Source organism: Alligator mississippiensis, chromosome 11 (genome assembly GCF_030867095.1).
Source record: "Alligator mississippiensis isolate rAllMis1 chromosome 11, rAllMis1, whole genome shotgun sequence".
NCBI classification, from domain to species: Eukaryota; Metazoa; Chordata; order Crocodylia; family Alligatoridae; genus Alligator; species Alligator mississippiensis.
Genome location: NC_081834.1, coordinates 808,007 through 819,645, shown reverse-complemented (window position 1 = coordinate 819,645; position 11,639 = coordinate 808,007). Strand labels below are relative to the sequence as shown.

At 64.5% G+C, this 11,639-nt stretch overlaps 1 protein-coding gene across 2 annotated transcripts; it reads left to right on the top strand.

Annotated features, from left to right (window-relative positions):
• Positions 1-659: 659 nt before the first annotated feature.
• LOC106739610 (protein regulator of cytokinesis 1) lies at positions 660-11,514 on the top strand. Of its 2 annotated transcripts, none has more exons than XM_059714461.1 (13): positions 660-760; positions 4,532-4,664; positions 5,971-6,093; positions 6,490-6,720; positions 6,806-6,976; positions 7,159-7,308; positions 7,524-7,671; positions 7,765-7,901; positions 8,104-8,199; positions 8,385-8,531; positions 9,126-9,227; positions 10,087-10,263; positions 10,770-11,514. In XM_059714461.1, exons 1-13 carry the CDS (start codon positions 750-752, stop codon positions 10,833-10,835), a joined length of 1,692 nt encoding a protein of 563 aa, XP_059570444.1. In that variant the 5' UTR covers positions 660-749; the 3' UTR covers positions 10,836-11,514. The 2 variants fall into 2 exon arrangements, with proteins under 2 accessions (XP_059570444.1, XP_059570443.1); XM_059714460.1 differs by having other exon boundaries at positions 9,126-9,236.
• The last annotated feature ends 125 nt before the right edge of the window (positions 11,515-11,639 follow it).

Sequence of the window (11,639 nt, the reverse complement as noted above, 5' to 3'; positions counted from 1 at the left end):
CTGTGCCCCGGGGTCTGCCCGCCATGAGCTGCAGGCAGCTGGGGCACCTTGCGGCCGGGCTGCGGGCCAGGAGCCCCATCTTCCCTCCCGGCAGAAGGCAGCAGCCGCACAGGCGCCTGGTGCTGGACCCAGCGCGTCGGCACCCCGCGGAGCTGCTGCCGCTGCCGCTGGTGCAGCCGGCGCCGGCCCCTCCCTCCCTCCCTCCGCGGGAGACGGGCACCTCCAGCGCGGGCCCCCCGCAGCCGGGCTGCGCACTCGCGTCAGCCGGCTCGGTGCTAGCACCCACGTGGTGCAGGGGCCGCGCACCTCCGCGTGCAGCCCCGGGGACCGAGCGCGGGGCCGGCTGGCGCGGGCTCCATCCCCGCGCTGGCAGGCCTGTGCCGCCGGGCCCCCAAGCACTGCCCGGGCGAGCTGCGGCTGGCACGGCCCCGCGCGCCCCCCCGGAGCGAGGGTGCAGGCGGTAGGACCCTGCCCGCCACCCCCGCCCTCCAGGGCCTGGGTCCTGGCCCGCACGCCCCTCCCCCGCCAGGGGGCGCTGTGCGGCTCCTGCCCTCCGCGCCCGCTGATTGGCCCGCGCCCTGCTGCTGGGGCGGGGCCGGCCCGCGACGGGCGCTGGGATGGGACAGAGCGGAAGACGCTCCCGGGGAGCAGCGGAAGGGGCGGGGCGTCACGTCCCCCGCCAGCCAATAAGCGGGCGGCGCGGGGGATCCGAACAGAACCGGCGGCGGTTGCCGGGGGACCGCGACGCCATGAGGAAGAGGTGCGGGCCGGGGCCGGGGTCTCTCCTTCTTTCTTCGCGGGGTCCCGCCCTGGCACTGCGGCCCCGGGCCCGTCCGCACCAGACGCTTTGCTGCAGAGCGAATGAGTTTGCTGCGCAGTAAAGCGTTACCGTCTGCACGTGCGCGGCGCCCTGACTCCCTGCGCTGCGCGCACGTGCAGCCCGTGCCGTCGGGATCGGTTTAGTCCGGCTCAGTGGAGCCGGGGCGAGTTGAGCCGCTCTTCCTGCACGTGTGGACGCGCCCAGGGGGCCAGGCCGGCGTGGCGCGCTGCCCCCGTGTGTGTCCCCTCGCGGGCGCTGCGCTGCCGGGTGGAGCAGGGCGGCTGGCGCGGTCCGTCACAGGCCCCGTCCCTACGCCCTGTCTCGCCTGTGGCTGTGTCGGGGGTGCTGGCCCGGGCAATGCTCTGCCTCGAGGAGCAGACCCCGCGGCTCCGGCTGCCAGATGGACGAGACCGAGCCCTCGCTGGGCTGCGCTGTGTCCGCGGACGGGCGTTGGAGCCGGCGGAGTCCTGGGGGTGGCAGGACCCTCCACCCGCCCCGTGCCCTGCCGCCAAGGAGCCAACGCGCTCCCGGGGGCTGGAGCCGCGTCCTGGCCGGGAGCGCCGGACAAGGAAGGATTCGTCCGACTGGCAGGCAGACCCGCCGGACGGGCTTTTGGGGCCTCGCGTACCGCCCCTCGGGGCCAAGAGGCGAATGTCCAAGGAAAGCCGCCGTCCAAACGCGACCCTGCTCGGGGGACGGAGGAGGCGGGCACCCCGCGGCGACGAGACGCTTGTGAGACAAGACTCGGTCGGGCGAGGGTCAGCGAGTGGTGGGGGAGGGGGGCCGTGGGAGAGCTCTTCGCTCAGGTTATGAATTTCTGCCCCGCGTCCCGGAGGCGTTTTGCAAACTCCCTGAAGCCGGAGGACGGTGAGCTCCGGAGGGAGCGGCCGTTCTGCAAACATTGTGCTCGTGCGCGTCGGCCCCTTGCTCCTCCTGGAGCGGTCGTCCTGGTGCGTCGCTCCTTTCTGGTTCCTCCCGCGCTACTTCTGCGGGGGCAGCGGGGGCGCTGGGGGCGATCTCGCGCTCGCCTACGTGCGCGGGGGCTGGACTCGGGGCTTGCCGGGGCTGATGGTTGCGGTGCCTGAGACCGGCTGGCAGGCTTTGCGCTTGCTGAAGGCTGCAGTGTCTCCCTCCAGGAGCCTTGCCTGGAGGCTCGGGTGCTGGGTCGGGCCAGGGACACGCGGCGCCGCCAGAGAGACGTCTGTCTGGCCGTGAGGGGTGGGGAGGGACTTGGCGGTGTGGGCAAGGGAGAGGTCCCCGGAGCTCTGCCCTGCACCGGGGAGGGAAGGCGTCTCGCAGTGGTTTGGCCCTTGTGCGAGGAAGAGGACAGCTGTCCGTGGTGCAGAGCAGCTGCTTTTCAATAACTATTTCTCCTGCGTGTTTGCACAGGGACAGCATGGTGCGCAGCTCCTAGAAGGAGGGAAGGCGACGGGCCAGAAAGCCCCTCAGTACCTGGGGGGGGCTTAGCGACCTTTGGCCCAGGTGTGAATCGCTTGGAGCGGGCTGGCAGGACACTGGTTTCCCGGCTGGGGTTATAAATGCTGGGTGACCTTGACAATCCCGCAGGACCGGGGCCCTGCCGCGACATCGGTGTCCTCGAGAGAGGCAACCCAAATGGTGGGTCCTGCAGCCAGCGGCCACTCGCTGCACCTGCCGCGGCCCCAGGCAGGGCCACGGGGAAGTCGGCCAAGGTTTTGTTTGAAGCACCAGTGTCGAACGTGGCTGCAGGGCTGCGTCCTGCCCACGGAGCCGTGCCGCCTGGCCGCGGGGGGTCTGCGGAGTCAGGCGGGGCAGAGCTTGCCCCGCAGTTGGGAGCACAGAGCCCCGCCGGGGACACGTGCGGGGGGTGGGGGGTGAGCAGCTGCTGAATGAACACCTGCGGCTCCCTGGTGCCTCTTGCAGCGCTGCCAGGGGCGAGCCCAGCTCTGGCCCACAAGGAGCCTTGCAGCCCAGATATGGCTCTGGGGGCCAAACCAATTGGCCCCCCAAGTTAAAGGCTAGGGATATAACTAGTACCCGGCACCATGGCTTTCCTGACAACGTCCTCAGTTCTTGACAGAGCCACTGAGGGCAGCCGGCAAAGGTAACCACTGGTGCAGCGTGCTTGCCTCTCTGGGATGTGCTGCACTCAACCCTGGCCCAAGTCCAGAGAGACTGCAGGAGCGCCGGCAAGCACTGGGACCGGTCCCGACCCACAGCGACCAGTCACCTTCAGTGACTGAAGACACACAGTCTGTCTCTGGAGCTGCGGGGACGATGGCAGGGTGCGCCCCAGAGTGAGCTGGACCACCTGGTGCCTTGGACCCTGGCAAGCAGCCGAAGGCACGGGTCTCCATCTGGGCAGGAGGAGAACCGTGGGCTGTGGAACAAGGCTCTGGGGGCCACAGTGGAACGAAGAGGGAAGTGAGCTCTTGGTGCCATGGGGTGGTACTGAGGCCAAGGTGATCCTTGGATGTAGATACAGGACTGGTTGAGAGAAGTAAGGAGCCAGCCCCCACCCTGTCTAGAGCATTGGTGGTCCCAGGATCTTGGACCCTCTATTTATGGCTTGCTTGTTCTGATGCTCTAACAAACATTTGCTGCTCCCTGCCCCGCTGAAGCTTTGGGGCTGAGCCGAGCAGTTCTCCTGTGCCCTCGGCAGATGTCAGGTGGCTGGGATTGCTGGCATCGCCCGTGCAAGTAACCGTTCAGGAAGGAAGCATTTCTTGCCTGCTCCTCCGCACCGCGGAAGGTTGCTTGCCCCACTCCTGTTGCCTTGTCACCTTGGCTTGTGCTTGTCACGGGCACTTATCTGTGCGCAGAGACCTGAGAAACTCAGTCGTGGCACAAACGCATTCCCTGCGTTGGTTACTCCAGTCACTGCTGACTTAAGGGCAGGGCACAGCAGAGCTGCGCCTCAGACTGTATTGATGGCATTTTAAGCTCTGCCGTCAATTCAACCTTACTCGCATCTAAGTAATGTAGGCTTCTAGCTCCATGGTCTGCGCTTGCCACTGTGCCGTTTCAGTTGCTGACCAGGTCCGAGACCCACGCAAGGGGAGCTCTAACTTAGTGGGGAAAATGTGATGTGAACCAATGGCTGGACCCGAAGGCTGGTAAATGCAAGTCGCTCTAATCCTGCTTTTGCCCTTAAACTCGGCTCATTCTGTTTAGAGACTGGACTGGGCCTTTGCAGTCCCTGAGGCTGGAAGCGTTCCTCCTTCCCACTCCCGATCTACGAGCAAGGGCAGGGGAGAGTGAGCTCCCCGTTTCCTGCCCGGCTGCCATGCCCAATCTGAATCCGCGGAAGTGGCTGCTGTTAGCAAAACCTAGCTGAGCCCTTCTGCAAGCTCGGGGGCTTGCCTGGAGCAGGCAGCAAACTGCAGGGCTGGAACAGCTTGCCCGCGGCTCTGAGGCTTCTATAACGGGCACGGTGTGTGTGAACAGCTCCTGAGTCTGCTTCCAGACGCTTGCAGCTGGACTGTGCTGGGTGTTTCTGCTGAGTTCCTCCAGGCTCCAGCAGCAGAATAGTGAGCAATTTGACCAAAGCAACAGAAGTGGGTTCTGGTGCCTTCTGGGAGTTGCCTGCCTCTGGCTCAAGTTTGGCAAATGCACTGTGATAGCTCCCTCCCCCTGGGCCTGGCTTCCTCAGCAAGGTCAGGTGGCTCTTGGGTGAACTCCTTTGAGCCCCATTTGCCCCCCGGCAGTAACCGCTGTCCCTCCATCCCTCAGCGAGGTGCTGGCGGTGGAGTCCGTGGCATGTCTGAACAGCGCCCTGGGCAAACTGCGGGATATCTGGGAAGAGATCGGGATCCCTGAGGAGCAGCGACTGCAGCGAACAGATGTGGTGAAGAAGCACGTCAAGGTGAGTCCCGTCCCGAGCTCCCCCTGCTCTGAGTCAAGGAGCGAATGTGAGGCACGTCCAGCCCAGCTGGGCCCAAAGGGCAAGGGCAGGCCCGGGTAGGGACGCAGGCCAGCCAAATTGCCGGCGTCCCTGCCTGTCCCCCTTGGCAGGGTGGAAGCCCCTTGCCATTGAGCCCCCACCTCTGCCCTGGGCGCTGTTGGCTGTTTCCAGCCAGGCGGGCACTGACCGCTGCACCCCTGCTGTGCGCTGACCAATCAACACCTGTCTGGGGGCGCTGGGCATCCAGCTCCAGCTGCTGTTTGGGCAGGACCCGGCGGGCCGTCTGCCCCGGTCACTCTTGTTGAGCACCAGGCACCCTGCAGCAGGGCCTCGTGCGGAGCCCGGTGCTCTGCACCAAGCTGCGTGCCTTGGCTGAGAGTGTCTGGCTCTTCCCGGCATTAGTCCTTGCATGTGCAGTTCTTCCCGAAGCTGTCTGCCCCTCGCCGGTGAGCGCAGGGCTGGATGAACAGATGCTGCCCAGGGCCTCCCGCACTGCCAGGACGGGTCAGAGTCTGCTCTTGGCTCTCTGCTCCTCTGTCCTTTCCTGCCTCGTCTCCTGCGGGCCGTGGCACCTTGTACACCGTCCTGCCCTGCCCCGGCTCAGGGGAGCACGGATTCTCGCTGCTCTGCTCCCTGCCCTGCTCCACGGCGTCCCATGGTACAAATACCATCCCACTCTGTGCATCAGTCCCTTGCGGTGACGTGTCCAGACTGGCAGAGTCCTGTTCCTGAGCCCTCCAAGAGCAGGGCACACGGGTAGGGCTGCCCCCAGCCAGAGCAGAGCACAACAGGGGTACCTGGGGACGAGCAGCCCTGAGGGGAGAGTTGGCCTGGCCAGGTTGTGGGGCTTCATGCTGTGGTGTGGGTGCAGCCTAGACCCTCCCTTGGCCAGGGCCCTGCTGAGCTCACAGGCCCCAGCCTCTGTCCTAGGTGCCTCGTTGCCCCTGGCCACAACCTGCAGCCTCGTTCACGCTCCCCTGGTGCCAGACTATGGCTGTCCTGGGCAGGGCAAGCAGGAACGCTGGCATTTGGTGCTGCATCGCTAGGGCCCGGGCCTCAGGTGATCGTAACAGTTCTGCCCGCCTGCTCCCCCGTGTCGACTCCAGGCTGTGCTGTAGATGCTCAGCTCTGCCCAAGCCTGCTTGTCTGTTCTGGCCTCTCCTGGTCCGTTCCCCACGGGGACTCCTGGGCTGCGAGCTGTGCTCCTCCAACTGCCCGCACTTTCCCAGCAGTCCCCCAGGCACCACTAATTGGAGCTTTCCTGCAGGGGCTGCTGGACATGATGATAGCCGAGGAGGAGGACCTAAAGGAGCGCCTGCTCAAGAGCATCGCCACGTGTCGCAAGGAGCTGGGCACCCTGTGCCAGGAGCTGCAGATAGATCCTTTCAAGGCGAGTCCTAGTGCTGGCGTCCTTGTTTTCTCCCACCCAAGTCGCAACAGCCTGCTCCCAGCTTGGCCTGGCCCCGGGTCCTCCGGCGGGGCCCTGCTTGCGAGAGAAGCTGGCTGGCTCCTCCCCACTGGTGCACCTGATGGGGCCTGTAAGCCCCGGGGAGAGCAGAGCCCTGGACTTTGTGGCAGCCTCCTGCCATGCTGAGTGGGATGGGCAAGCTCATGCTGCAGACCTTGACTCTCACAGCTAGGCTGTGACCCAGGGGGCCCGTGGCTGCCATGGGCTGGACCAATCAGCCTAGCGCTGGTGGGCCGAGGCACACCTGCTACTTTGGCGGGGAGGGTGGGGGACGGCACTCAGCTGTTTTGGACCACTGCTGACGGCCTGTCCCCTCAGGAGGAGGAGAGCACCATCCTGCAACTGGAGAGGGAGCTGCGCACCCACATGGAGGTGTTGCTGAATCAGAAGCAGGAGAGAAAGCAGGAGCTGAAAGCCCTGCAGGATCGAGACCGGGATCTGTGTGACGTCCTTTGCACCCGCCCGTACAGCATTGACAGCAGCGCCGTACCCAGCCTGGAGGAGCTCGATGGCTTCCGGCGCCACCTGGCCACGCTGACGACCGAGAAGGTCCGAGGGGGTGGGGTGTGGGCGTGTGCATGGGCACAAGCTCTGCGTGGTGCTGCCGGCTTCTAACCCTGCCTCCCTCCTGCAGGAGCGCCGGCGAGAGGAGTTCGTGCACACCAAGCGGCAGATCATCAAGTGCATGGAAGAGCTGGAGCATGTCCCCGACACCAGCTTCGAGCAGGATGTGGTGTGTGAGGACGAGGAAGCCTTCTGCCTCTCCACCGAGAACATTGCTGCACTCAAGGAGCTGCTCCAGCAGGTAGGGGCCAGGGCTTTGCCTGAAAACACTGAAGCTCCTGGGCAGGACTTGCTATGTGGAGGTTTGAAGGGCCTGGTGGGGGCTTTGCCCAGGGCCCCCCCTCAGGGGCTCTGCGGAGGGTGGAGCAGGACCCGGCAATGCCTGCTGGGAGCAGTGTGCTGACCGCTGCCTCCCCACTGCAGCTGGAAGCCCGGCAGGCACTTAACGAGGCGGTGTGCGCAGAGCTGCGTTCCCGAATCCTGGAGCTGTGGGACCGCCTGCAGGTTCCAGCTGAGGAGAGGGATGCTGTGGCCCCACACATGACTGGGTCCCGCGCCAGGACCAGGAGAGAGGTAAGGAAGCCTGCCTGCCTTTGGGGGAGGGCAGGCTGCCTGGTCCTGGTAGCGCAGGCAGGGGGGAGGACCCAGCACTCCATCCTGTAGCTCTTGTGCAGGAGCCTGCAGCCGCTGAGAGCTGTTAGTCCCTGGAGCACAGGCTGCTCCTCATACCCTGTCCTCTGGCCATGTCCCTGGACCCTGAGCCTGTGTGTGGTCTGCTCCCTCCCCAGCTGCAGCTGGAAGTGGACCGCCTGGAGGAGCTGAAGCTGCAGAACATGAAGGTGGTGATCGAGGCAATCCGCGTGGAGCTGGCAGCCTACTGGGACAAGTGCTTCTACAGCCCAGCCCAGCGGGAGGGTTTTGCCCCCTATTATGATGGTGCGTTGGGACCGGGGGATTGGAGCCTGGTGTGCTGTGGGGGTTCCTGCTTGCAGCCGGCCTGGCCTTGTAACCCTGCTGTCCTCTTCCCAGAGGACTACACGGAGACCCTGCTGCAGCTCCACGACGCTGAGGTGGGGAGGCTGAAGCACTACTACGAGACGCACAGGGAGCTCTTTGAGGCCGTCCAGAAGTGGGAGGAAAACTGGAGACTCTTCCTGGAGCTGGAGGTATTGACCCTGTGGGGAGCAAGTCTGAGCTACAGGTGCAGCACCAAGTGTCTGGCCTGGGGCTGTAGGGATCCGAGCCAATGATATCTGAGTTCAGAGGCCTGGGGTGGGGTTGTCTCCTCTTCCTGCACTGTGGTGGGGGGGGATCACTGGGTGCTGGGGTGGGCCTGGGCTGCCTTGTAACTGGGCTCTTGCACCTCAGCGCAAAGCAAGCGACCCCAACCGCTTCGCCAACCGTGGGGGGAACCTCCTAAAGGAAGAGAAGCAGCGGGCGAAGCTGCAGAAAACCCTCTCCAAGGTGAGTGAGGCTCTGGGTGGGGAGTGCCTGGGCCCCCCAAATGTGCAGGTGCCTACCCTCCTGCCCTGAGTGCTGGAGAGCTGGACTGGGGGTGGGGTCGTGGGTCTCCCATGGGGCCCAATGCTCGGGCCATCGGCAGGGACAAACTGACCACCCCTGACGCCCCTTCCTGCATTCTGGCCCAGCTGGAGGAGGAGCTGCGCGTGCGCACTGAGGGCTGGGAGCATGAGAACCAGGAGGCTTTTCTGGTGAGCGGGCAGCAGTTCATGGAGTACGTGGCAGAGCAGTGGCAGCTTTTCCGCCTGGAGAAGGAGAAGGAGAAACAGGAGCGCGTGAGTGCGGGGCTGAGCGGCAATGGCAGCAGGGTGGGCTCAGATATGACGGGGTGCCCCTGCCCTTAGTCTGTTGTACTCCTTCCCTACCACGTGTGCTGGGCTGGTATGGGGCAGCGCAGTGCCTGTCTGAGGCCTATCTGAGGAGAGGGTATATAGCTCCAGTGCTGGCAGACGACAGTGTGTTGCCCAGGCTGGATCCCTCCTGTCTGGCGAATGGGCCTGAGCACATGTGAGGAGCTGCCCTTATGCCCTGCCTGCAGCTGCTCAACAACTGCAAGTGCTGTGGTGCAGCTCTGTGCCAAGGGGTAGGGGTAGCGGCATCCCACACGCTCTGGACAGGCTGGGTTCCCTCTCTCCTGGCTGTCCTGACAGCAGGGCCCTCGTGTGCCCTCGGCAATCCTGGTTTGTGCGGGGGGTCCGCTGGCTCTGCGCTCTCCTCCCAACCCTGCCTATTGTGCACAGCTGTAGTCGCAGCCCTGGGCACTGCCGCCCTGTGCTGCCGTGTGTCTGGCGCGAGGTAGCTGGGACCAGTCACACTTGGGCTGGGCTGTCCCTCGCCCAGTCCTGTCTGTAAGCATCTCTCCCGTGCAGCAACTGAAGAAGAGTCGGCAGATCGAGGGAGAGCTGCTGTATGGCGCCGTGGCCAATCCACCCGCCAAGCGCTGTGTGCTTGGGCCCCACGTGCCTGGCAAAGTAAGAAAGGTAAACTGCATGCCTCCTCCATCACAGCCGATGCAGGGGTCCAGGTTTCCTGGGGGACTAGTTGGTGCCCGAGCTGGAGAAGCTGGCACTGCAGGTTCGGTGGTAGCAGTGTTGGTTGTCTCATGGTGGCACCGGCTCGTCTGCTGCATGCTTTGACTGGCTCTGCCCTCCAGCAGCGGCCAGGTCTGTGGCGTCCTTGCTGTGGCTACCCATGTTGGGCTGCGTGGCTGGGCTCTGGGCCACTGTGATGTGCCCACATCCTCCGCCAACCTGCTTTCCCCTCAGCTACCCCTCCCAACAGCACCACGCACTCATGCTTCAGCACGGTGCTCTGCCACTCCCCGTGTCCCGGGTGCCACCTTTCACAGGCAAAGTGAGTGCGCACAGCCGTCTGCCCTGCCAGGGCCCTCTCTGTGGGTCTGCCGCCCCCAACCACCCAGGGGACAAGGGGAATGTGAGGCATGGGGTGGGGCAAGAGCCCTTGCTCTATCCTGGGCTGCTGTGCTAGGGTAGGGCCCCTGAGCCAGCACCTGCAGGTGTGCCAGGCAGAGCTGCTGTTGTGTCCTAGTGCTCTGCTGCCCATGGGAGCATGGCCTGGTCTGCATGCAGCCCTAGGCCCTGCCTGCTGTCTTCCTGGGGCTCTGGAGCGCTGTGGGCAGGCTTGCCTGGCTGGGCATAGTGCAGGCTGCTGGGCTGTGCTGGAAGGCTGGTGAGTGACTGGGCTCCAGCGCAGCTCGGCTGAGCTCTGGTCTGGGACCAGGGTCGGGGCAGGAATGGGGATGAAGCCAACAGCACAGGGCCTGTTGGGCTCTGCTTGTCAGTCCTGCTTAACCACGCTTCTCTGTTGCAGCTCGCCCAGTCTGCTTGGCCCCCCGGCCACGCGGCCGTCCAGCCCCCGCGCTCTGGCCTCAAGGAGCGCAACAAGGAGAACGTGCCGCAGCTGCACGGCCCTGGGCTGAGCGGTGGGTGCACCCCCACGAGTAACTACGGCGTTAAGTCTGTTGCCAGCACCTACTCGGAGTTTGCGGTAATTCACCTCTTTTCAACCCACCTACCGCGTCGCGTGCAGCACGTGGCGCCAGGCCCTGCCCTGTCCAGCCCACCTGTGCACCCCGGGATCCAGCTTGGGCTGGTCTCTGCTCTGAGCAGAGCCTGGGCACATGGTTATGGTGCTGTCTCCAACTCCAGTGAAGTCACAACCAGCACCTCTGCCTCAGACCTGGTTTTTAGGGAGGGACCCAAGTGGCTCCTCACCACTCCCCAGTGCAGGGCACAGAACAGCTTGCTCACCTCCTCCTAACCACTCCCACCCAGTGCAGGGGAGCTGAGGCACCTTGTATGCGGGGGCTGGGAAGCGTGAGGGAAGAGACCCGACCCCTGCAACCCAGCCCTGCTGTGGCCACATTCCCGAGCCATAATGCTCTGAGCCAGCTGGAGCAGCACTTCGCTGCTCAGACAGCCTGTGGCCTGGCCAGGGCCAGTGCTCACGGCTCCAGTGCCATCATCCAGCATGTCACTGGCCTTTTTTTGCAGCGCCAACTCTCAAAGGCCTCCAGGTCTGACACCAGCTCCACCACCACCACCACCCTGCACTGCTGAGGCCCAGCTGCCTGGCCCCAGCGCTGCCACCAGCTGCTGCTTCCAGAGCCACCGCGTGCACCTGTCTCAGCCGCTGCCCATCTGCTGGAGTCGGGTGGGCCCTGCCCCAGGCCTGACTTCAGCCTGGTCTCTGGTGCTTCTCTGCTGCTTCGCCTAATCGGGATCCGTTTTTATGGTGATTTAAACATTTACTTTCCTGCCCCAGCCCTGCTGCCACCTCTGCACTAGCTCAACCTGGCGGCAGCCAGCCCCCCAGCGCCGGACTAGGTCAACACCTGGCTGCAGGGCTCAGGCCGGGGGCAGGAGCATAAGCTGGTTAAAGGGTGGGGGCCTCGGGCTATAGATACTGCTGCCCCCACCACGCTCAGCACTGCTGCACCTCCCCATGCTTATAAATACTGGCCCTGGACCGGTGGATAGGGTGCACCTTGTTAACACTACAGCCTTGCTTGGTTATTTATTCCCTGCTGCCTGGGCCCAAGCCGCTGCGGGTGGAGGGCTCCTGTTGCATGTCTGTTTGTTTGTGGGGGGCCTGCTTGTGAGGAAGCTGTTGGGCATGTGTACGGGACTTGTTTTAACCGCTGACTGACCCGCTTCCCTGTTTGCCTTCTGGTGTCGAAGGGGAAGCAGGTTCTGTAACAAGACAAAGAAAGAATACACAAATAAACAATAAAACGGGGATCCGTGTGCGCCAAGGCTGCAAAGCTTGGTGGAGGGGGTGCTTCAGGCACTGCTCGGTCTGTGCCTAGGGGTCTGCTCGTCTCCTCCCTGCGGTGGCGCCACTGCCAGCATGATCTGTTATCC

Coding starts and splice junctions, on each gene's coding strand:
- LOC106739610 (XM_059714460.1), top strand. Junction 6,721..6,805: donor CCACGCTGACGACCGAGAAG/GTCCGAGGGGGT, acceptor TCCCTCCTGCAG/GAGCGCCGGCGAGAGGAGTT. Junction 7,672..7,764: donor TTTTGCCCCCTATTATGATG/GTGCGTTGGGAC, acceptor TCCTCTTCCCAG/AGGACTACACGGAGACCCTG.